Source organism: Entelurus aequoreus, linkage group LG25 (genome assembly GCF_033978785.1).
Source record: "Entelurus aequoreus isolate RoL-2023_Sb linkage group LG25, RoL_Eaeq_v1.1, whole genome shotgun sequence".
NCBI classification, from domain to species: Eukaryota; Metazoa; Chordata; class Actinopteri; order Syngnathiformes; family Syngnathidae; genus Entelurus; species Entelurus aequoreus.
The window spans coordinates 5703197-5727897 of record NC_084755.1 but is presented as its reverse complement, the minus strand read 5'-3'; the positions used below and the strand labels follow the sequence as shown (position 1 = coordinate 5727897).

General features: G+C 40.1%; 1 protein-coding gene across 6 annotated transcripts in view; it reads left to right on the top strand.

Annotated features, from left to right (window-relative positions):
* Positions 1-21930, top strand: part of LOC133642291 (meiosis inhibitor protein 1-like) — a 120836-nt gene extending 98906 nt beyond the window's left edge. For 5 of the 6 annotated variants that reach the window (XM_062036405.1, XM_062036403.1, XM_062036402.1 and 2 more), the window contains 5 exons: positions 1825-1906; positions 9213-9319; positions 13993-14124; positions 21365-21486; positions 21749-21930. In XM_062036405.1, coding sequence (XP_061892389.1) covers positions 1825-1906; positions 9213-9319; positions 13993-14124; positions 21365-21486; positions 21749-21803 — 498 coding nt within the window. In that variant the 3' untranslated portion in view covers positions 21804-21930. The remainder of the gene's footprint in view (positions 1-1824; positions 1907-9212; positions 9320-13992; positions 14125-21364; positions 21487-21748) is intronic. The other variant, XM_062036404.1, reaches the window with a different exon arrangement.
* Positions 21931-24701: the final 2771 nt, after the last annotated feature.

Sequence of the window (24701 nt, the reverse complement as noted above, 5' to 3'; positions counted from 1 at the left end):
AAGTTCAAAACAAAAGCTATAATCCATCAAATAACTTTACTGAGAGATTTTAGCAGACTACAAACACATGACCAACACTTTTACGACCAACCAGAAACATAGCAACCAGGCTAGCAACGTACCTCCTTTACGGCAGCTGTCGCAACCTTCTTAAAACAACCGCAGCACATACATATATATACAACACTGCAGCACATACATATATATACAACACATCTCCCTTTTTGAACTTTTGTTTTTCTTTCCTTGTAAACGTTACAAAATCACACTGTATATGTGTTGTTTGTCTAATTATAAATAATGCAGACGAGGCGTGTTGGCTGACTTCTTGACGTTTACTTTCACAGCGTGGCAACATGCAACACTTTTCGGGGCTACCGCGCATGCTCGTAACTCCCGTTGCATGCTGGGTAGTGTAGTTGTTATATTCTCTCGCTCATAACATTTTTCCCCCTATAAAGAAATAATGTTAACTCAATAAAGTGTATTTCTTTTTTTAGCTTTAACTTTTCATTTTTTAGCATTGTAACCACATTTGCAAACAACTTTTCTCTTCTTAGAATTTTCTTTCAATAAAGAAATAAAGTGCAAAAATGTCCAAGCATCATAACAAACAGTTATGTCAAATAGCAGCAGAAGTGCACTTTTTGGAGCGCTGTATTATTTTCAGTTTTGTGCCCAAGGGACTGATTTTATTTAACACTATATTATTATTTATACACCTATAGTGATCACAGAGACAGCTTGTTTTTGTGTTACTGTATATATTTGTTTCTCTGAAAAATCCCACTTAATATACTTTGGGTAACAACAGTCAATATTTATTTATTTTATTTTATTTTTTTAGGTGGGTAACAGTCAATATTTATTTATTTATTAGATTTTATTTTTTTATTATATAATAAAAGTGAGCTTTTGTTCAACCAAATATTGTGTGTTTTTTTCCATATACAACAACCTATCTGGACTCCATAAGAGAATCCATAAGGAATCGGTTCGATAAGAGGATTCGATAATTGGCTCGAACTCGATAATTCCTTATCAAACATCATCCCTACCTGCAACCCTCAAGTTGCTGGCACGGCCGCTCTACCAACCGAGCTATGCCGCCCCAAGGGTGTGAATATTTGGGCACCAGACGATTTGATCTGATTCCCATTCCTGGGGTGACGATTCGATTCAGAATCGGTTTCTCGATTCAACACAATTCTCAATTCAAGCCGATTCTCGGATGTATTATTTGGTATAATTGTAATAACCTTTTTTCAAACAAGTTAGAGGTTAGAAACGCTCATTCTGGTTGCATAGAGATGGCCTAAAAAATGTATTGTAAAATATTGATTTCTACAAAATAATAAAAAAAATATGTATAAACACATAATATTTTGGTGTCTTGCTGCCTAGCTTGTAGCATGTGTTCTCTCTCTGTTGAACTTGTCCTATGTTTTAACTCTATCCTCTTCACCTCCAAAACAGCCATCCCCGCCTACTCTTGCTCCTGGGTACTTTCTTGTCTTCTCCACTTGAAGATTAGCGTAGAAGTCGACTGTCTTCCATTTTTCTGCCTGGCCCACTTCCGTATTTTAGGCGAGAAGCGCCACAACAGAAAAGGCATTCATTATTAAATCCTCATTACGGTTCTCCGCCTGGCCTTTCTTTATTCTTTTTGTTTCTGGCTTCATCACTGCCAGCAATCAAACACATTTTCTGCATGCACCTTTTGACCGAGTCACTGCAAATGAACCGTACTGCCATTTCAACTACTGTACTGTATAGTTTGGTTTTCCTCTCACATTACACTGACTTTTGTTCTTGTCTTCCTAGAAGCATGAGCTGCTGCTGCGAGCTTCAGTCAACTGCCTGACTTCCTTGCTTGGCTTCCTGCATAGGAGGAGTCCCAAGACAGGTAACATTTGTATTCAAAGATATTTCAACCACTTCTGCCCTATTAGTGTATTGCACTACTTGTATTAATACTTAAAGCCTGATCTACTAAAGGTTTGCATTAGAGATGTCCGATAATATCGGCCGATAAATGCTTTAAAATGTAACATCGGATATTATCGGTATCGTTTTTTTATTATCTGTATCGTTTTTTTAAAAAAAAAAATTTTTTTTTTAATTAAATCAACATAAAAACACAAGATACACTTACAATTAGTACACCAACCCAAAAAACCTCCCTCCCCCATTTACACTCATTCACACAAAACGGTTGTTTCTTTCTGTTATTAATATTCTGCTTCCTACATTATATATCAATATATATCAATACAGTCTGCAAGGGATACAGTTATTAATATTAACAATATATCAATATATATCAATACAGTCTGCAAGGGATACAGTCCGTAAGCACACATGATTGTGCGTGCTGCTGCTCCACTAACAGTACTAACCTTTAACACTTCATTTTACTCATTTTCATTCATTACTAGTTTCTATGTAACTGTTTTTATATTGTTTTACTTTCTTTTTTATTCAAGAATGTTTTTAATTTATTTATATTATTTTATTTTATTATTTTTTTAAAAAAGGACCTTATCTTCACCATACCTGGTTGTCCAAATTAGGCATAATAATGTGTTAATTCCACGACTGTATATATCGGTATCGGTGGATATCGGTATCGGTAATTAAGAGTTGGACAGTATCGGAATATCGGATATCGGCAAAAAAGCCGTTATCGGACATCCCTAGTTTGCATGTATTAAATATATATCCCCCCCCTGCTACCCCCTCAAAATAGACGTGTGTTTATGTCCCTCATAATGATTGTGAACGATAGGCAAAATTCCAAAAAAGTGCAGTTCCCCTTTAAAGGCCTACTGAAAGCCACTACTAGCGACCACGCAGTCTGATAGTTTATATATCAATGATGAAATCTTAACATTGCAACACATGCCAATACGGCCGGGTTAACTTATAAAGTGACATTTAAAACTTCCCGGGAAATATCCGGCTGAAACGTCGCGGTATGATGACGTATGCGCGTGACGAAGTCAGAGTAACGGAAGTTATGGTTTTCATTTCATAATTCCACAGTATTCTGGACATCTTTTGCAATTTGTTTAATGAACAATGAAGGCTGCAAAGAAGACAGTTGTAGGTGGGATCGGTGTATTAGCAGCAGACTACAGCAACACAACCTGGAGGACTTTGTTGGAGCGCTAGCCGCGCTAGCCGCGCTAGCCGCGCTAGCCGCGCTAGCCGCGCTAGCCGCCAACCTCACCTTGACTTCCTACGTCTCCGGGCCGCCAAACACATCGGGTGAAGTCCTTCGTCCTTCTGCCGATCGCTGGAACGCAGGTGAGCACGGGTGTTGATGAGCAAATGAGGGCTGGCTGGCGTAGGTGGAGAGCTAATGTTTTTAGCATAGCTCTGTGTGGTCCGGTTGCTAAGTTAGCTTCAATGGCGTCGTTAGCACAGCATTGTTAACCTTCGCCAGCCTGGAAAGCATTAACCGTGTATTTACATGTCCACGGTTTAATAGTATTGTTGATTTTCTATCTATCCTTCCAGTCAGGGGTTTATTTCTTTTGTTTCTATCTGCAGTTAAGCCCGATGCTATCACGTTAGCTCCTTAGCTAAAGTGCTTCGTCAATGTATTGTCGTGGAGATAAAAGGCACTGAATGTCCATTTTGCGTTCTCGACTCTCATTTTCAAGAGGATATAGTATCCCAGGTGGTTTAAAATACAAATCTGTGATCCACAATAGAAAAAGGAGAGAGTGTGGAATCCAATGAGCCAGCTTGTACCTAAGTTACGGTCAGAGCGAAAAAAGATACGTCCTGCACTGCCTCTCAAGTCCTTCACTGTAACGTTCCTCATCTACGAATCTTTCATCCTCGCTCAAATTAATGGGGTAATCATCACTTTCTCGCTCCGAATCTCTCTCGCTCCATTGTAAACAACGGGGAATTGTGAGGAATACTAGCTCCTGTGACGTCACGCTACTTCCGCTACAGGCAAGGCTTTTTTATCAGCGAGCAAAAGTTGCGAACTTTATCGTCGATTTTCTCTACTAAATCCTTTCAGCAAAAATATGGCAATATTGCGAAATGATCAAGTATGACACATAGAATGGATCTGCTATTCCCGTTTAAATAAAAAAAAATCATTTCAGTAGGCCTTTAAGTCCTCTGGTTTTAAGCTCCTCATAGTCAGCTTTCATTTTTGCAATCAGCATAGCCTCCCTTTCAGGCCGTGGGGTATTACTCGACATGCTTAACATATGCCACCAATGTGGTGGGGCTTACCATGTGCAGTCTTGCTCCTGTTGTGGGACTAGAAAGAAACAGCAAGCGTTGCAGTAAAAAAGACAGTCAAACATGGAACAAGGCAACAAAACTGAAAAGACAAACGCAAGAGGCTTTGACAAGAGGTTCTGTCAAACACTGAAAGAAGCAATTTCCAGAGCTTGACACATTGACCCATTGGTCCCTTTAACCAAGAAGTGCCAGCAGAGGATGTGTTTGCAGGTTTCTAGCTCAACCCTCAGATGTAGGGCAGGTTTGGAAAAACAGCTGTCACTGACTGAATGACAGCTGAAAGGTCTTGTCAAGATTCTGTGTCTGAATCCGCTTCCTCCAGGCCACCCATGTGATTCACCATGTGAGCATCTGTCAGTCTGACTGTCATGTTGTCAGCTTCAAACACCACACTATCTATTCAACGAGACAAGAAGCAAAGAATCAGGCAGAGACAGAGTTGAATTTTGCTCATGAGGAGAGACGTATTGGGCTGTACACTCAGTTACAGTTTCACCCTACGCTCTAAGGTACAGTCCCATGTGCTCCTCTATGTATTCGGGAGGTCCCTTGTTAACATCACTGAGGCTGCTTCTGAAGGGAGGGGTAATGCAAGCAGCCCCCAGTAGACACAATACGTGATTATTCAGAATGGAAATGTGCTGACCCTCGAGATTTCGCCCTGTCTCTGTTTTGTCTGCGTTGAGGTACTCGATGTTCGTCCTTGGCTGTCAGCAGGCAGGGTCTGGAAACAAACTGCTGATACGAGACAACTTGCAATGGAAGATTACAAGTTGTGCCTTTGCGCGGATAGAAAAGTACAACTTCAGCACAATTGATTATAACTATAGCAACGGCCTTTAAAGGCCTACTGAAATTAATTTTTTTATTTAAACGGGGAAAGCAGATCCATTCTATGTGTCATACTTGATCATTTTGCAATATTGCCATATTTTTGCTGAAAGGATTTAGTAGAGAACAACGACGATAAAGTTTGCAACTTTTGGTCGCTGATAAAAAAAAGCCTTGCCTGTACCGGAAGTAGCGTGACGTCACAGGTTGAAAGGCTCCTCACATTTCCCCATTGTTTACAATGCAGCGAGAGAGATTCGGACCGAGAAAGCGACGATTACCCCATTAATTTGAGCGAGGATGAAAGATTCGTGGATGAGGCACGTGAGAGTGAAGGACTAGAGTGCAGTGCAGGATGTATCTTTTTTCGCTCTGACCGTAACTTAGGTACAAGCTGGCTCATTGGATTCCACACTTTCTCCTTTTTCTATTGTGGATCACGGATTTGTATTTCAAACCACCTGGGATACTATATCCTCTTGAAAATGAGAGTCGAGAACGCGAAATGGACATTCACAGTGACTTTTATCTCCACGACACTACATCGGTGGAGCTCTTTAGCTACGGAGCTAACGTGATAGCATCGGGCTCAAATGCAGATAGAAACAAAATAAATATACCCCTGACTGGAAGGATAGATAGAAAATCAACAATACTATTAAACCATGGACATGTAAATACACGGTTAATAATTTCCAGCTTGGCGAAGCTTAACAATGCTGTTGCTAACGACGCCATTGAAGCTAACTTAGCTACGGAGCGGCGGCGGGCATTGTAGCTTTCGACGACACCCCGGCCGCCATCAGAGTCGCCAAGAAACATATATTTCCCCAAAGTTACGTACGTGACATGCACATAGCGACACGCACGTACGGGCAAGCGATCAAATGTTTGGAAGCCAAAGCTGTACTCACGGTAGCGCGTCTGCTATCCAACTCGAAGTCCTCCTGGTTGTGTTGCTGCAGCCAGCCGCTAATACACCGATCCCACCTACAGCTTTCTTCTTTGCAGTCTCCATTGTCCATTAAACAAATTGCAAAAGATTCACCAACACAGAGGTCCAGAATACTGTGGAATTATGTGGTGAAAACAGAGCTTTTTGTATGGTGACACATTGGGTACCAATACTTCCGTTGCCGCCGTGACGTCACACGCATACGTCATCATACGTAGACGTTTTCAACCGGAAGTGTGGCGGGAAATTTAAAATGTCACTTTAAAAGTTAACCCGGCCGTATTGGCATGTGTTGCAATGTTAAGATTTCATCATTGATATATAAACTATCAGACTGCGTGGTCGCTAGTAGTGGCTTTCAGTAGGCCTTTAAACATAAAAGTTGTGTGATAACTTATACATAATTATTCTAACACCTGTGGCAGACATTGCAACCTGTCACTTGCCACACCTTCCTAGTAGCTCCTTGGCAGTTTACCTTGACATTTTGGACTCTTATTTCATCAGATGAAAGGATGTTTGGGGATGAAGGCATCCTTTTTCAAGACGATAATAATAATATTAATAATACCTGGGATTTATATAGCGCTTTTCTAAGTACCCAAAGTCGCTTTACATGTTAAAAACCCATCATTCATTCACACCTGGTGGTGGTAAGCTACTTTTGTAGCCACAGCTGCCCTGGGGTAGACTTGACGGATAATGCATGCTGCAATAGAGCAAAAACTGCACAAACTTTCCTTGAAGAGAGCTGCATAAGGTCAATGTCGGATCTCAATCCCATGTTAAATGTGTGGTGGAAGAAAATGGTGGACGAAAAGAATCCAAGCTGCCAAGCTGTTCTGACAACAGCAATCCGAGAAAGTTGGAGCAAGATTGGTGAAGAGGTCTGTTTTGTCACTCGTTAAGTCCATGCCACACTGACTGCAAGCTCTTATAAAAGCCAGAGGTGGTGCAACAAAGTACTAATGGTGGGTGTATTGTAATGTTTTTTTGTTTGTTTTTCATGATTCCATCATTTCCTCACACTTTAGCAATTCCATATTTTCTAAAGATGAATATATCTCGATTTCATCAGTGTTTCTTAAAGCATGTTCTGACAAAACAAGCATATTCAGTATGTCTGGGTCAGAATGAGCTGTGAAAATAAATGAGTAGTTATCGGCCATGTTCATTTTTGTAAAAGTTTGGTTTCATGTACCATGTTACAGATTATAACCTGACTCTGGCCAGATCCTTGTAGTTGGCTGAGCTCCACACAAGGATCTGGGACTTCTCAATGGGAGATGTATTTCAGAAGGCGGGGCCTTGTAAAAAAATCATTGTATGTGATTGGATAAAGCACTTGTCCGTTACCTTGAATGACGTGCTACTTCAAGCACTCGCATTCAAATCAAGCCGTGACGCTGATGAGAGCCACGCTTGGAGATCCAAACCCGGTCGTAAGAAAAGCCAAAACATCCTTGCCACCGATAAATGCCTTCAAAACCGTTCTCTGTTCATCTTTTAAAGAATTAATATTCGATTGGTGTGACAAAACAGCTGCAATAGCAGAATCAATGTCAGCACACGACATGCTGCCATTGTTGTTTGAGTCAAACAGTCGCTTCGGCGCTACGTCACATCTATGAAATCCTGATTGCTTCATTATTTCTTGCTATCTGGAAGGAGTTTGCAAGGCCTTCCAGCCCAGATCCTTGTGTGGAGCTCAGCCAACTACAAGGGTCTGGCCAGAGTCAGGTTAAAGGCCTACTGAAATGATTTTTTTTTATTTAAACGGGAATAGCAGATCCATTCTATGTGTCATACTTGATCATTTCGCGATATTGCCATATTTTTGCTGAAAGGATTTAGTAGAGAAAATCCACGATAAAGTTCGCAACTTTTGCTCGCTGATAAAAAAATGCCTTGCCTGTAGCGGAAGTAGCGTGACGTCACAGGAGCTAGTATTCCTCACAATTCCCCGTTGTTTACAATGGAGCGAGAGAGATTCGGAGCGAGAAAGTGATGATTACCCCATTAATTTGAGCGAGGATGAAAGATTCGTAGATGAGGAACGTTACAGTGAAGGACTTGAGAGGCAGTGATGGACGTATCTTTTCGCTCTGACCGTAACTTAGGTACAAGCTGGCTGATTGGATTCCACACTCTCTCCTTTTTCTATTGTAGATCACAGATTTGTATTTTAAACCACCTGGGATACTATATCCTCTTGAAAATGAGAGTCGAGAACGCGAAATGGACATTCAGTGCCTTTTATCTCCACGACAATACATCGGCAAAATGCTTTAGCTACGAGCTAACGTGATAGCATCGTGCTTTAACTGCATATAGAAACAAAAGAAATAAACCCCTGACTGGAAGGATAGATAGAAAATCAACAATACTATTAAACCGTGGACATGTAAATACACGGTTAATGCTTTCCAGGCTGGCGAAGGTTAACAATGCTGTGCTAACGACGCCATTGAAGCTAACTTAGCAACCGGACTGCACAGAGCTATGCTAAAAACATTAGCTCTCCACCTACGCCAGTCAGCCCTCATTTGCTCATCAACACCCGTGCTCACCTGCGTTCCAGCGATCGGCAGAAGGACGAAGGACTTCACCCGATGCGTTTGACGGCCCGGAGACGTAGGAAGTCAAGGTGAAGTCGGCGGCTAGCGCGGCTAGCGCGGCTAGCGCGGCTAGCGCTCCAACAAAGTCCTCCTGGTTGTGTTGCTGTAGTCCGCTGCTAATACACCGGTCCCACCTACAACTGTCTTCTTTGCAGCTTTCATTGTTCATTAAACAAATTGCAAAAGATGTCCAGAATACTGTGGAATTATGAAATGAAAACAGAGCTTTTTGTATAGGATTCTACGGGGTACCATAACTTCCGTTACTCTGACTTCGTCACGCGCATACGTCATCATACCGCGATGTTTCAGCCGGATATTTCCCGGGAAGTTTTAAATGTCACTTTATAAGTTAACCCGGCCGTATTGGCATGTGTTGCAATGTTAAGATTTCATCATTGATATATAAACTATCAGACTGCGTGGTCGCTAGTAGTGGCTTTCAGTAGGCCTTTAACAGATTATGCCAAGTCGTCAAACATTGATCTCACTTTGAATTTCATCCTCATCATTGTTGTTTGTGTATTGTTTTGTAGCCAAGTATGTGGTTTGTCAGCCATGGAGTCGATTCCTGCTCTCCTGCCTGCACAGCTCAGGAGAGAGCTGCCTTCTGCACCCTGCCATTCTCAGACTGCTCACACTGGTGAGACCTTTCACATCAAGCACCATTTAGGGGGCTTTATTCAACTTTATGTGTGTGTACGGTCCTTAATTGGTTCTAGACCCGACAAGTGATGAATTATATATATATATATGTATATGAAGGAATTTCCACAGAGTAGGAATTATTTTTTTTATAAATGGAATATGTTCATAGTTGGAGTTTAAAAAAACTTGTTTAAAGGCCTACTGAAATTAATTTTTTTTATTTAAACGGGAATAGCAGATCCATTCTATGTGTCATACTTGATCATTTCGCGATATTGCCATATTTTTGCTGAAAGGATTTAGTAGAGAAAATTGACGATAAAGTTCGCAACTTTTGCTCGCTGATAAAAAAAACCTTGCCTGTACCGGAAGTAGCGTGACGTCACAAGCGGTAGTGCTGCTCACAATTCCCCGTTGTTTACAATGGAGCGAGAGATATTAGGAGCGAGAAAGTGACGATTAATTTGAGCGAGGATGAAAGATTCGTGGATGAGGCACGTTAAAGTGACGGACTAGAATGCAGTTCAAGAGATATCTTTTTTCGCTCTGACCGTAACTTAGGTACAAGCTGGCTCATTGGATTCCACACTCTCTCCTTTTTCTATTGTGGATCACAGATTTGTATTTTAAACCACCTCGGATACTATATCCTCTTGAAAATGAGAGTCGAGAACGCCAAATGGACATTCACAGTGACTTTTATCTCCACGACAATACATCGGCGAAGCTCTTTAGCATGAGCTAACGTGATAGCATCTGTCTCAAATGCAGATAGAAACAAAATAAATAAATCCCTGACTGGAAGGATAGACAGAAGATCAACAATACTACTATCAGGAGACACCGAACCAAACACTGGACATGTAAATACACGGTTAATGTGTATTCGACGCCTGTCGAAGCCTAGCAATGCTGTTGCTAACGACGCTAACTTAACAACGGGACCTCGTCAGAGCTATGATAAAAACATTAGTGCTCCACCTACGCCAGCCAGCCCTCATCTGCTCATCAACACCCGTGCTCACCTGCGTTCCAGCGATCGACGATGCGGTCGGCGGCCCGGAGACGTAGGAAGTCAAGGTGAGTTCGCCGCTAGCACGTCTGCTATCCAACAAAGTCCTCCTTGTTGTGTTGCTACAGCCAGCCGCTAATACACCGATCCCACCTACAACGTTCTTCTTTGCAGCCTCCATTGTTCATTAAACAAATTGCAAAAGATCCACCAACACAAATGTCCAGAATACTGTGGAACTTTGTCGAAGAAAACAGAGCTCTGTGTGTTGTGTCCAAAAGGGTCCAAACACTTCCGTGGACCTCGCGACGTCACGCGCATACCTCATCCTCCAAAGGCGTTTTGAACCGGAAGTTCCCCGAGAAATTTAAAATGTCACTTTATAAGTTAACCCGGCCGTATTGGCATGTGTTGCAATGTTAAGATTTCATCATTGATATATAAACTATCAGACTGCGTGGTCGCTAGTAGTGGCTTTCAGTAGGCCTTTAAGTTCTGAATACATTCTGTAACATTATTAGAACCCTCTAGACATTAATCTGGAGGACTACTCTTGATTTTATTTATTATTTATTTACCACATAAACCTTAGGTTTAGGTCCAGCTGATTAAAAAAATAAGTACTAACCAAATTACTGCATAAGTAAGGACTGATGAAAAAGAAATTAACAAGCAATTATTTAGAGCTAAACTAAATGAATAGTAAATATGTTTCTTAAAGGGAAACTGCACTTTTTTGGGAATGTTTCCTATCGTTCACAATCATTATGAAAGACATGACACTCTATTCTGCCTATGAAGCCCTAAAAAACATCCAATCACCTCCATCAATGTTTTATATACATGATGAAAGTATATATGTAATATAGTGACATTTATAATATTTAATATTTACGTTTTTTGATCATTTTAAGCATACGCGGTGCATACATTTCAAGAACGCTCACTGCAGACTTCATGAAAGCCAACAAACATAATAAAACATCGCTTACTGTACAATATCTGCTGTCATTAGACTGCTAGGATGTTCAAATATTTCCATTTACATGAAAAATGACTCATAATCCTCGCATCTTTTTGTGTCGTTCTCGCCATATCCGGGTCTAAATTGGGTGTCAGAGTGTACCAACTTGTCGTAATGCGTACTTATTCTTCTCCTATCCAAATGATAAGCATTATTTGTGATCTAGAATAAAGTTTGACGAGCGAGGAAATGCTGAAGCAGCTGATCAATCGATCATGTCAACATTGGCACACAAGCTTGTGATTATGGTGCCGCTATAAATAGTTTGTCTGTGTTAGCGCTCATAATAACAATATCACTAATACTTGTTAATATTCTAGTCACCAAATGTAAATGGTGTATTGTTGGCAGTTATTGGATGTTTTTTGGGGGGGGTTTATCGGCGGAACAAACAAAATCCCATTGGCTAAGCAGACTTTTATTTACGAGTTGGAATGCATTTCAAAAATATATACATCCATTATCACGTCTTTCTTGATGATTGTGATCGATAGGCAAAAAAAACCCACATTAACAAAATTGAATTATTTTTTAAATAAACTGTCAAGTGCAAATGAAAATACAGCTTCGCCACTTTAGTCATAATTTTTGCGCTGAAGAAACTTTAGCGGCAGACTTCTCTTTTTTGTTTGATATTGTCATTACTGCCACAAGTGGTGGGAATGTGTATTACAACTGAGTACTTATGGATCACAGCTGAGAAACAGATATTTCGCGGCCCAACCATAGCCCTGGCCCTATGGTTAATAATCACTGCATTAGATAAAACCCTTATTGTCACTTTTACACACACTTTACTTCATATGGTAGGCATAGTAGAAAATAAGACATAGACTGGACCGTAATACATTTGACATAAATAAGACAGTACTGTAATATAGACCCATATACTGTACTAAGTTCTTAAACACGACAACTAACCTGGGAAAATACCGCAGTTTGTCCGATGATGATGAGCTGCTGTGTAGTACAGCAGTGTTTTTCAACCACTGTGCCGCGGCCGTGAGATACACTTCACCTACTTGGGTTAAAAATATTTTTTGCAAACCAGTAATTATAGTCTGCAAATGTGTTGTTGTTGAGTGTTGGTGGTGTCTAGAGCTCGGCAGAGTAACCGTGTAATACTCTTCCATATCAGTAGGTGGCAGCTGGTAGCTAATTGCTTTTTGGATGTCGGAAACAGCGGGAGGCAGTGTGCAGGTAAAAAGGTGTCTAATGCTTAAACCAAAAATAAACAAAAGGTGAGTGCCCTTAAGAAAAAGCATTGAAGCTTAGGGAAGGCTATGTAGAACCAAACTAAAACTGAACTGGCTACAAAGTAAACAAAAACAGAATGCTGGACGACAGCAAAGACTTACTGTGGAGCAAAGACAATGTACATCCGAACATGACAATCAACAATGTCCCCACAAAGAAGGATTAAAAACAACTGAAATATTCTTGATTGCTAAAACAAAGTAGATGCGGGAAATATCGCTCAAAGGAAGACATGAAACTGCTACAGGAAAATACCAAAAAAAGAGAAAAAGCCACCAAAATAGGAGCGCAAGACAAGAAGTAAAACACTACACACAGGAAAACAGCAAAAAAGTCCAAACAAGTCAGGGTGTGATGTGACAGGTGGGGACAGTACACCTACTTTGAGACAAGAGCTATAGTGATGCATGCTTGGTTATGCTTTAAAGTCATATCCAACAATTGCGACGACGACTTTTTACTGTCAACTGAGTTGAGTTTGTTAATGATTTCTGCTGGTGGTGTGCCTCCGCATTTTTTCAGCGCAAAAAATGTGCCTTGGCTCAAAAAAGGTAGAAAAACACTGTAGTACAGTACATTAGATTAGTTTTTTTAGGTTCACTGTGCTGTTTTATGTTAAAAAATGTGTAAAATTTGCTTAAATGTGCATATTTTGACTAGTAATAATAGGCTGTAGTCAAAAGGGAAACAGCAAGGAAATGTTATAGAATGTTATAACAGAATATTAGTATTACCGTAATTTTCGGACTGCAAGTCGCAGTTTTTTTCATAGTTTGGCCGGGGGTGCGACTTATACTCAGGAGCGACTTATGTGTGAAATGATTAACACATTAGCGTAAAATATCAAATAATATTATTGATCTCATTCACGTAAGAGACTAGACGTATAAGATTTCATGGGATTTAGGAGTGACAGATTGTTTGGTAAACGTATAGCATGTTCTATATGTTATAGTTATTTGAATGACTCTTACCATAATATGTTACGTTAACATACCAGTTGGTTATTTATGCCTCATATAACGTACACTTATTCAGCCTGTTGTTCACTATTCTTTAGACATTTTAAATGTCTATTCTTGCTGTTGGCTTTTATCAAATACATTTCCCCCAAAAATGCGACTTATACTCCAGTGCGACTTATATATGTTTTTTTCCTTCTTTATTATGCATTTTCGACCGGTGCGACTTATACTCCAGAGCGACTCATACTCTGAAAAATACGGTATATATATTTTGAGTGAGGCCGCAAAAAGTGGCGAGGCACAACGAGGATCAGGAGCACGGAGAGTGATGAAGTACTTGGATTGCAATGAGTAAGAAAGGAATCTTGTGAGTAAAAGTACATTTGCACCCCCACGTCTGTTGTCTGCAGCTCATGCGGCACGGCAGCACGGTGGTGCGCTGGGAGCCCGACCTGCTCCGGGTGATTGATGCAGTAGAGAGGAAGGGGGTAAAGACGCTCAGCCAGGAAGCCTCACACACCCTCAGGCTACTTCTCACACAGGTAGAAAAGCCATGTGGTGAGCATGTACACACACACTGTAGATGGATGGATGTAAGAACAACCACACTTGATATTAAATGCCACCATTTTCTCTTTGAGGGGCCTGCTGCACCAGTGTGTTACCGAATGTGTTTACTGTAGGAGGAACTGCACCTTTTTTTCCAATGTTGCCTATCGCTCCCAATCATTATGAAAGACATGGCGACGGATGGAGGTTTTTTTAATACAGTGGTTCTCAAACTTTTTTTGTCACCCCCCACTTTGGACAAGGGGGAGTTTTCAAGCCCCACCTGCCCCCATCGCCCCAACAGAACGCTAATGCCAAGCTTAACATTTTCACATTTATCGAACATCAAGTAACATCAAGTTTTATACATTCAAACTCAATAACATAAAATAAAATCAAGTTCAATAATAAATAAAATAACTGTGCAGCTGTGGTATAACTTGCATCAAGTTCAATATCAAATAAAATAACTTGCATCAATTCAATAATAAATAAAACAAAAGTGTTATAACTTGCATCAAGTTCAATATCAAATAAAATAACTTGCATCAATTCAATAATAAATAAAACAAAAGTGTTATAACTTGCATCAAGTTCAATAATAAATCAAAAAAGTGTTATAACTTGCATCAAGTTCAATAATAAATCAAACAAAAGTGTTATAACTTGCATCAAGTTCAATATCAAATAAAATAACTTGCATCAATTCAATAATAAATAAAACAAAAGTGTTATAACTTGCATCAAGTTCAATAATAAATCAAAAAAGTGTTATAACTTGCATCAAGTTCAATAATAAATCAAACAAAAGTGTTATAACTTGCATCAAGTTCAATAATAAATCAAAAAAGTGTTATAACTTGCATCAAGTTCAATAATAAATCAAACAAAAGTGTTATAACTTGCATCAAGTTCAATAATAAATCAAATAACTTGCATCAAGTTCAATAATAAATAAAACAAAAGTGTTATAACTTGCATCAAGTTCAATAATAAATCAAAAAAAGTGTTATAACTTGCATCAAGTTCAATAATAAAACAAATAAAAGTGTTATAACTTGCATCAAGTTCAATAATAAATAAAACAAAAGTGTTATAACTTGCATCAAGTTCAATAATAAATCAAAAAAAGTGTTATAACTTGCATCAAGTTCAATAATAAAACAAACAAAAGTGTTATAACTTGCATCAAGTTCAATAATAAATCAAAAAAAGTGTTATAACTTGCATCAAGTTCAATAATAAAACAAATAAAAGTGTTATAACTTGCATCAAGTTCAATAATAAATAAAACAAAAGTGTTATAACTTGCATCAAGTTCAATAATAAATCAAAAAAAGTGTTATAACTTGCATCAAGTTCAATAATAAAACAAATAAAAGTGTTATAACTTGCATCAAGTTCAATAATAAATAAAACAAAAGTGTTATAACTTGCATCAAGTTCAATAATAAATCAAAAAAAGTGTTATAACTTGCATCAAGTTCAATAATAAAACAAACAAAAGTGTTATAACTTGCATCAAGTTCAATAATAAATCAAAAAAAGTGTTATAACTTGCATCAAGTTCAATAATAAAACAAATAAAAGTGTTATAACTTGCATCAAGTTCAATAATAAATCAAAAAAAGTGTTATAACTTGCATCAAGTTCAATAATAAAACAAATAAAAGTGTTATAACTTGCATCAAGTTCAATAATAAATCAAATAACTTGCATCAAGTTCAATAATAAATGAAAATAAAAGTGCCACTTTGCAATCTTTGCCAAAAAAAGGAGGACAGGGCAAGTGAACAATAGTTTTACAGTACTCCAGCATTAGTGGCTGCAATGAGCCTGTTTTGCACTGCACAGCTTTTCAAATGGGGGTTGCAGGCTTGACACTGCCACTGTTAAAACCTCATTGAATTCGGGGCTGAGCTGCCTTGACGCGAGTGTTTCCCGGTGAATGACACATTGTGTCCAATGCGCATTTGGCGCAACCCTCTTTATTAGAGCCTGCAGCCCGTTTCTTGACTTTGCCATGCGCGCCATCAGAGCAAAAGCCCACACAGTTTTCCCATTTAAGGTCGTGTTCTTTGAGGAAACTGTCCATTATCTTGAACAGCTCATCAGCAGTGGCTCTATTTTTTATGTATTTGCAAAACAGCAAATCCTCGCACAGTGACTCGCCATTCACAAAGCTTCCGCTTAGCCCCGCCCCCATTAGTTACTGTTGCTATGTCTGTCAAACTTTCGCTCCTACCTAGAAATGTAAAGCATACAGGAAAAATAAGTAATTTACATTTATCTATATAGCGGATTTCACAGACAGAATCACAAAGTGATTTCCAGTGTGTATAGAAAATGAAAGCATAGTAAAAAAAAAAAATCAAAGAATATAATAATAAAAAAAATAAAAAAATCAAAGTGAAATTTCCTCCCGTTCCTCGCGCCCCACCTGTCATGTCTCTATTCCCCACCAGTGGGGCGCGCCCCACACTTTGAGAAACGCTGTTTTAATGCATTCTAAAGTAAATAAAAGTCTGCTTACAGCAGAGCCGATGGGAGCTCCACTATTCCGCTCATAAAATCAGATAAATAACCATTTAAAAAGTGTCAACAATACTCCATTTACATTTAGTGACTTGAATATTAACAAGTATTAGTGATATTGTTATTATAAGCGCTAACGCAGACAAACTCTTTATAGCGGCGACGTGGTCACTTCCTGTGTTTACATCATAGAGTGGTTGGACAATTTGCTCAGGCATTTGTTGACAAAGTGGTGACCCTCGTCCCATCCTTGTTTGTGAATGACTGAGCATTTCCTGGAATCTACTTTTATACCCAATCATCAATCAATCAATCAATCAATGTTTATTTATATAGCCCTAAATCACAAGTGTCTCAAAGGGCTGTACAAGCCACAACGACATCCTCGGTACAGAGCCCACATACGGGCAAGGAAAACTCACCCCAGTGGGACGTCAATGTGAATGACTATGAGAAACCTTGGAGAGGACCGCATATGTGGGTAACCCCCCCCCCCCCCCCTCTAGGGGAGACCGAAAGCAATGGATGTGGAGTGGGTCTGACATAATATTGTGAAAGTCCAACACATCAGCGAAAGTCCAGTCCATAGTGGGGCAAGCAGGAACCATCCCGAGTGGAGACGGGTCAGCAGCGTAGAGATGTCCCCATCTGATGGACAGGCTAGCGGTCCACCCCGGAGCAGAGTAGAAAAGAAAAGAAAAGAAACGGCAGATCAACTGGTCTAAAAAGGGAGTCTATTTAAAGGCTAGAGTATACAAATGAGTTTTAAGATGAGACTTAAATGCTTCTACTGAGGTAGCATCATGGCACCCACCTGTTCCCAATTAGCCTGTTCACCTGTGGGATGTTCCAAATAAGTCTTTGATTACCTTTTTTGCCACTTGTGCCAGCTTTTTTGAAGCATGTTGCTGGCATCAAATTCCAAATGAGCTAATATTTGCAAAAAATTAAGTTTATCTTTGATTGACATGCGGAGTTTCAAGCACTCTTCATTCTCTAGCTGGGGTGACTTTTCAAATGATGCTACAAATTAGCAGTAATGCTACTTTTTGTAGCAACGCTTTTGCCGCATACTTGACATATTACAGTTGTCTGTTCAACATCTTCCCACTTGAAGCCAAACCACCGCCAGTTGATGGACCCCCTGCTGTTTTTCTTGGGAATGAATTCTTCTTCCTTCATTTGTTACCAGATCGGCACCTTCTCTCTCTCGTATTACCACTCGCACCTCTCCGCTAGCATCACAGCTAACGTTACCCATGTCGCTACCTCTCTGCTCAGCGAGGGTGTATGACGTTGCACGCGCGACAGTATGTGACGTATGTAAGAAGGTGCGCTTGTTTTATGTCTCTGTGAGAAGGAGAGACAAGAAAGAGTGAGAAGAGCCTGTAGTATAATGCCCGCAGCTAAAAGCAACTGCGTGAGAACATATACTCCAATATCACCATATAGTCATTTTCTATATCTCACAGAGACAAACCCGCGATATATCCAGTATATTCCATATATCACCCAGCTCTAGTCTTGTCATTCACAGCTGTGGCTCATACATGATAGAATATACATTCCGTGTTAGCTAATGTTAATAGCTCAACTTGGCGAAATTGCTATCATTAGCTGAACACACACAAAACTAAAGTGTGTAGTAATAAGTCAGTAGTAAATCATACAATCGCAACTACAGATTACAAAATGAATGCGTGGCTTTACCACTTCAAAAATTTTAATATATCTTTAATCAACTTATTTGTTAATAGTCTAAAACAGGGGTCACCAACGCGGTGCCCGCGGGCACCAGGTAGCCCGTAAGGACCAGATGAGTAGCCCGCTGGCCTGTTCTAAAAATAGCTCAAATAGCAGCACTTACCAGTGAGCTGCCTCTATTTTTTAAATTGTATTTATTTACTAGCAAGCTGGTCTCGCTTTGCCCGACATTTTTAATTCTAAGAGGGACAAAACTCAAATAGAATTTGAAAATCCAAGAAAATATTTTAAAGACTTGGTCTTCACTTGTTTAAATAAATTCATTAATTTTTTTACTTTGCTTCTTATAACTTTCAGAAAGACAATTTTAGAGAAAAAATACAACCTTAAAAATGATTTTAGGATTTTTAAACACATATACCTTTTTACCTTTTAAATTCCTTCCTCTTCTTTCCTGACAATTTAAATCAATGTTCAAGTAATTTTTTTTTTTATTATTGTAAAGAATAATAAATACATTTTAATTTAATTCTTCATTTTAGCTTCTGTTTTTTCGACGAAGAATATTTGTGAACTATTTCTTCAAACGTATTATGATTAAAATTCAAAAAAATTATTCTGGCAAACCTAGAAAATCTGTAGAATCAAACTTAAATCTTATTTCAAAGTCTTTTGAATTTCTTTTAAAATTTTTGTTCTGGAAAATCTAGAAGAAATAATGATTTGTCTTTGTTAGAAATATAGCTTGGTCCAATTTGTTATATATTCTAACAACGTGTAGATTGGATTTTAACCTATTTAAAACATGTCATCAAAATTCTAAAATTAATCTTGATCAGGAAAAATTACAAATGATGTTCCATAAATTCTTTTTTTAAGTTTTTCTCTTCTTTTTTTCCGTTGAACTTTGAATTTTAAAGAGTCGAAATTGAAGATAAACTATGTTTCAAAATTTAATTGTCATTTTTTTCGTGTTTTCTCCTCTTTTAAACCGTTCAATTAAGTGTAAATATCATTAATTATTAATAATAACATAGAGTTAAAAGTAAATTGAGCAAATTGGCTATTTCTGGCAATTTATTTAAGTGTGTATCAAACTGGTAGCCCTTCGCATTAATCACTACCCAAGAAGTAGCTCTTGCTTTCAAAAAGGTTGGTGACCCCTGGTCTAAAACATGCCTCTAAATTTGCACTCATTGGCTAACAACACAAAAAGCTAATGCGTGCACAGACATAGTTAGGTTATTCCGTGCTAAAAGCCGTACTAGGGTTGGATATAATGCTTAAAACAAATTGGAAAGTTACATCCCCTTTAACCATTGTCAAAATGTGTTGGCTACCGGTCAAACACTCTTCTCCACTTAGTCGTGAGATATTTATTGGTTTGCTGCAGTGTGCAGCACCGAGTGAGTGGAGTGTTAGCCATCACGCCCACCGTGTCCCACCACTTACATTTAGTATGCGGAGAGTAGCTCATAACAGAATGATGGCCCTGCTATGTGACCACGACTGCCTGCCTGTTTATTTGCATGACCGACAGGCCAAGTTTTGCCTCGTCCTTGAGTCCACATGATGTAACTGAGAGTGTCTCTTTCATTGATAAACTGGAATAAAAGAAATACAAATATTGAAAGTTCCGGGCACTCTCTGCAGTCCAAATGTCATTCCTTTCTATTAGTTCAACAATAAACCGAATCAACAGAATATAAGTCAAAGCTTTTTTTCCTCGTCGATTAATTGTTGCAGGCCTAATGTATTGTTTTGGAATTGTTCCTAGAGAAAGCTAAGGTCTTAAATATTTATTTTGAGGGCTCAAATACCATCAGTTTACAGAGGAGCAAGTCTGCGCTGCTGAGAGGGAAGAAGAAAAAAAAGAGAGAGAGGGAGACAAAGAAACTTCCAGATCTTTATATCCGCTTTGGGAGTGTGAGAAAAGAGAGAGGAGGAGTTGGGGCGAAGTGGCCTGTCCTTGGGCGGGAGGAAGGAGGATGAGTAAATGCCAAATGCCCAAGTCATTCACATTGACGTCCCACTGGGGTGAGTTTTTCCTTGCCCGTATGTGGGCTCTGTACCGAAGATGTCGTTGTGGCTTGTGCAGCCCTTTGAGACACTTGTGATTTAGGGCTGTATAAATAAACATTGATTGATTGATTGATCATAGTTCCACACTACCGCTTTCCTTCGAAAAAAACTCTCCCCTCGGTCTTTCTTTGCTTGGGACCTGCATCCGCCCCGACACCTTCTTGCTAGTAGCGTCATGTTTGTAGCACAATCCAAGATCATTTCTTGATAGTGTCTGCTATTTAACGTCAGCATAGCCATTAGAGACAGAATATCTGTGACAATATTACATCCATGTCAGTGCGCTAGTACTCATGGGAAATGTCAATCAGTCAAAGTTTATTGATACAGCCCTTAATCACAAGTGTCTCAAAGGGCTGCACAAACCACAACACCCTCGGCTCGGGTCGCCCCCCCCCCCCCCCCCCAGGCGACCGGTGCAATGGACGTGTAGTGGAGTCCAGTCCATAGTGGGACCAGCAGGGGATCATCTTGCACGTTGGGGTGCAGAGACCTCACTGACTGATGTTTAAGGAGTGGTCACCCTGGGTCTTGACTTCATGTGCAAGTCCAGTCTACTGGGAGACCAGCAGGGGATCATCTTGAGTGGAAACAAGTCAGCAGCGCAGAGACCTCACCAACTGATGCACAGAGGAGTGGTCCACCCCGGGTCCAGACTTTGAACAGCTAGCATTACATCTGTGGTCACCTGATAACCTCTCCACGCAGAGCAGAAAAGAGAGACGCAGATCAACTGGTCTAAAAGGGGTCTATTTTACGGCTAGAGTGTATAAATGAGATTTAAGATAGGACTTAAGTGCTTCTACAGAGGTAGCATCTCTAACTGTCTGGCGAAACACTACCGCTTTGATCCATTGGCACCGCCAATATCAACCAAAACTGCAAGTTCTCAAGTTTCTCCCGTCCATTCAGATCCAGAGTGGTGTCTGGCAGCCTCCGCCCACCGAGGAACACAAGCAGAGAGTGAGGCGTGCCATGGACTCCCTGGACTCAGAGCCCGCCTCTGAGAGCCCCGTTGTGCCCAGCAACATCCTGTATCCCCCAACGTTACGTACGGTACACCATAAACACACACATTCTGCATTGACTCTTTGTACTCTCTGCCTGCACAACACTCTTGTTACCCTTTGCTAGTCAGGCTCTGCCATGTATTGTGCTGCCAGACTCTGATTAGAACTTGAACACACCTCACAGCAAATAAGTCCACAGTGGGTTGGTCACTAGTGGAACTTTGCTCAAACATGAACAATGCAAACTGCAACACTTTGTTTATTCTTCCTTAAGTCTTCTCTTCAGACGTGTTGGGGCCTTGTCCATCTGTCTGTCCCACTTCACCCTCATCCTAGACTAACTCTGTGTCACGCACATGTGGACAACACTTGGACTTCACCCTCATCCTAGACTAACTCTGTGTCACGCACATGTGGACAACACTTGGACTTCACCCTCATCCTAGACTAACTCTGTGTCACGCACATGTGGACAACACTTGGACTTCACCCTCATCCTAGACTAACTCTGTGTCACGCACATGTGGACAACACTTGGACTTCACCCTCATCCTAGACTAACTCTGTGTCACGCACATGTGGACAACACTTGGACTTCACCCTCATCCTAGACTAACTCTGTGTCACACACATGTGGACAACACTTGGACTTCACCCTCATCCTAGACTAACTCTGTGTCACGCACATGTGGACAACACTTGGACTTCACCCTCATCCTAGACTAACTCTGTGTCACGCACATGTGGACAACACTTGGACTTCACCCTCATCCTAGACTAACTCTGTGTCACGCACATGTGGACAACACTTGGACTTCACCCTCATCCTAGACTAACTCTGTGTCACGCACATGTGGACAACACTTGGACTTCACCCTCATCCTAGACTAACTCTGTGTCACGCACATGTGGACAACACTTGGACTTCACCCTCATCCTAGACTAACTCTGTGTCACGCACATGTGGACAACACTTGGACTTCACCCTCATCCTAGACTAACTCTGTGTCACACACATGTGGACAACACTTGGACTTCACCCTCATCCTAGACTAACTCTGTGTCACACACATGTGGACAACACTTGGACTTCACCCTCATCCTAGACTAACTCTGTGTCACGCACATGTGGACAACTGTTACTTCAGACTTGGACTTCACCCTCATCCTAGACTAACTCTGTGTCACACACATGTGGACAACACTTGGACTTCACCCTCATCCTAGACTAACTCTGTGTCACGCACATGTGGACAACACTTGGACTTCACCCTCATCCTAGACTAACTCTGTGTCACTCACATGTGGACAACACTTGGACTTCACCCTCATTCTAGACTAACTCTGTGTCACTCACATGTGGACAACACTTGGACTTCACCCTCATCCTAGACTAACTCTGTGTCACGCACATGTGGACAACACTTGGACTTCACCCTCATCCTAGACTAACTCTGTGTCACTCACATGTGGACAACACTTGGACTTCACCCTCATCCTAGACTAACTCTGTGTCACGCACATGTGGACAACACTTGGACTTCACCCTCATCCAAGACTAACTCTGTGTCACGCACATGTGGACAACACTTGGACTTCACCCTCATCCTAGACTAACTCTGTGTCACGCACATGTGGACAACACTTGGACTTCACCCTCATCCTAGACTAACTCTGTGTCACTCACATGTGGACAACACTTGGACTTCACCCTCATTCTAGACTAACTCTGTGTCACTCACATGTGGACAACACTTGGACTTCACCCTCATCCTAGACTAACTCTGTGTCACTCACATGTGGACAACACTTGGACTTCACCCTCATCCTAGACTAACTCTGTGTCACGCACATGTGGACAACACTTGGACTTCACCCTCATCCAAGACTAACTCTGTGTCACGCACATGTGGACAACACTTGGACTTCACCCTCATCCTAGACTAACTCTGTGTCACTCACATGTGGACAACACTTGGACTTCACCCTCATCCAAGACTAACTCTGTGTCACGCACATGTGGACAACACTTGGACTTCACCCTCATCCTAGACTAACTCTGTGTCACGCACATGTGGACAAGTATTTGGCCGTCTTACTTCAGACTTTTGTCTTTGGGTCAGGTGTGTCAAACTTGTCTTCATTCAGAGGGCCGCTTGTAACCGCAATTAATAAATGAATGTGTCAGTATATTTGATTGTATATATGAACATTTATGTATATATATATTTTGTTTTTACCTAACTTGTAAAAAAAATACATCTGTAGACTTGACAGTGTTTTTTTCACAACATATTACATTAAACAGAAAAACAGTACTACTGTTTTTTTACAAAAAAAAACTGGCAAATGAGCTGCCAGTAGTTCTTTACCGTAAAAAAATGTGGTACCTTATTTTCCGTGTACAGTAAGAAAGAGATTACTTTAGCCCCATTTGCGGTTTACCTGACACATGGAACGTGACAAATTTGGTGCATGCACTATCCACTTTAGCCGCCAGATGGCAGCAGAGTGTTGAACATCTTAAAATGTCCAACTTTGATTACAGAGTCAGTTGCTATGCAGAGTGGCGCTTTCCATCATTTTTAGCTGACTGCATTGCACAATGATTAACCCCCCCTCTTCCCCTCACGTGAGATCCACCTAGGAATGGGGCCATATGAATCCCTTCCCTACTGTACAGTAAACACTGTAGATTTTACGGTAAAAAAACAAAAACTGGCAGCTCAGTCGACAGAATATTACCATTAAAAAAACAATAGTACTTTTTCAATTGACAGTAACAGGCTGTAAAAACCACCATGATTTTACCCCAAAATATATTGTCTTTTTTTTTTACAGTAAACAATTTGATGGATATTTTGTTTTGAAATCATAAGTCAAGCAAATAATTATTTTTATTTTTACAAAAAAAATAGTTTGGAAAGTATAATAATATAATATGTGCTGCAATATTGGATAATATTAACGTTCAAAAGGTGCAGGGCACCCGGAAACTTTTTCCACGTTTTGTTAAGTTACAGCCTTATTCCAAAGTGGAATAAATTAAACGTTGTCCTCAAAATTCCACACACAATACCCCATAATGACAATGGGAAAATGTACATTTTTTGCAAATGTATTAAAAGTGTATAAAAGTACTTAAGTATTCAGACCATTGGCTCAATACTTTGTTGATGCGTCTTTGGCAGCAATTCCAGCCTCAAGTCTTTTTGAACACGACGCCACAAGCTTGGCAC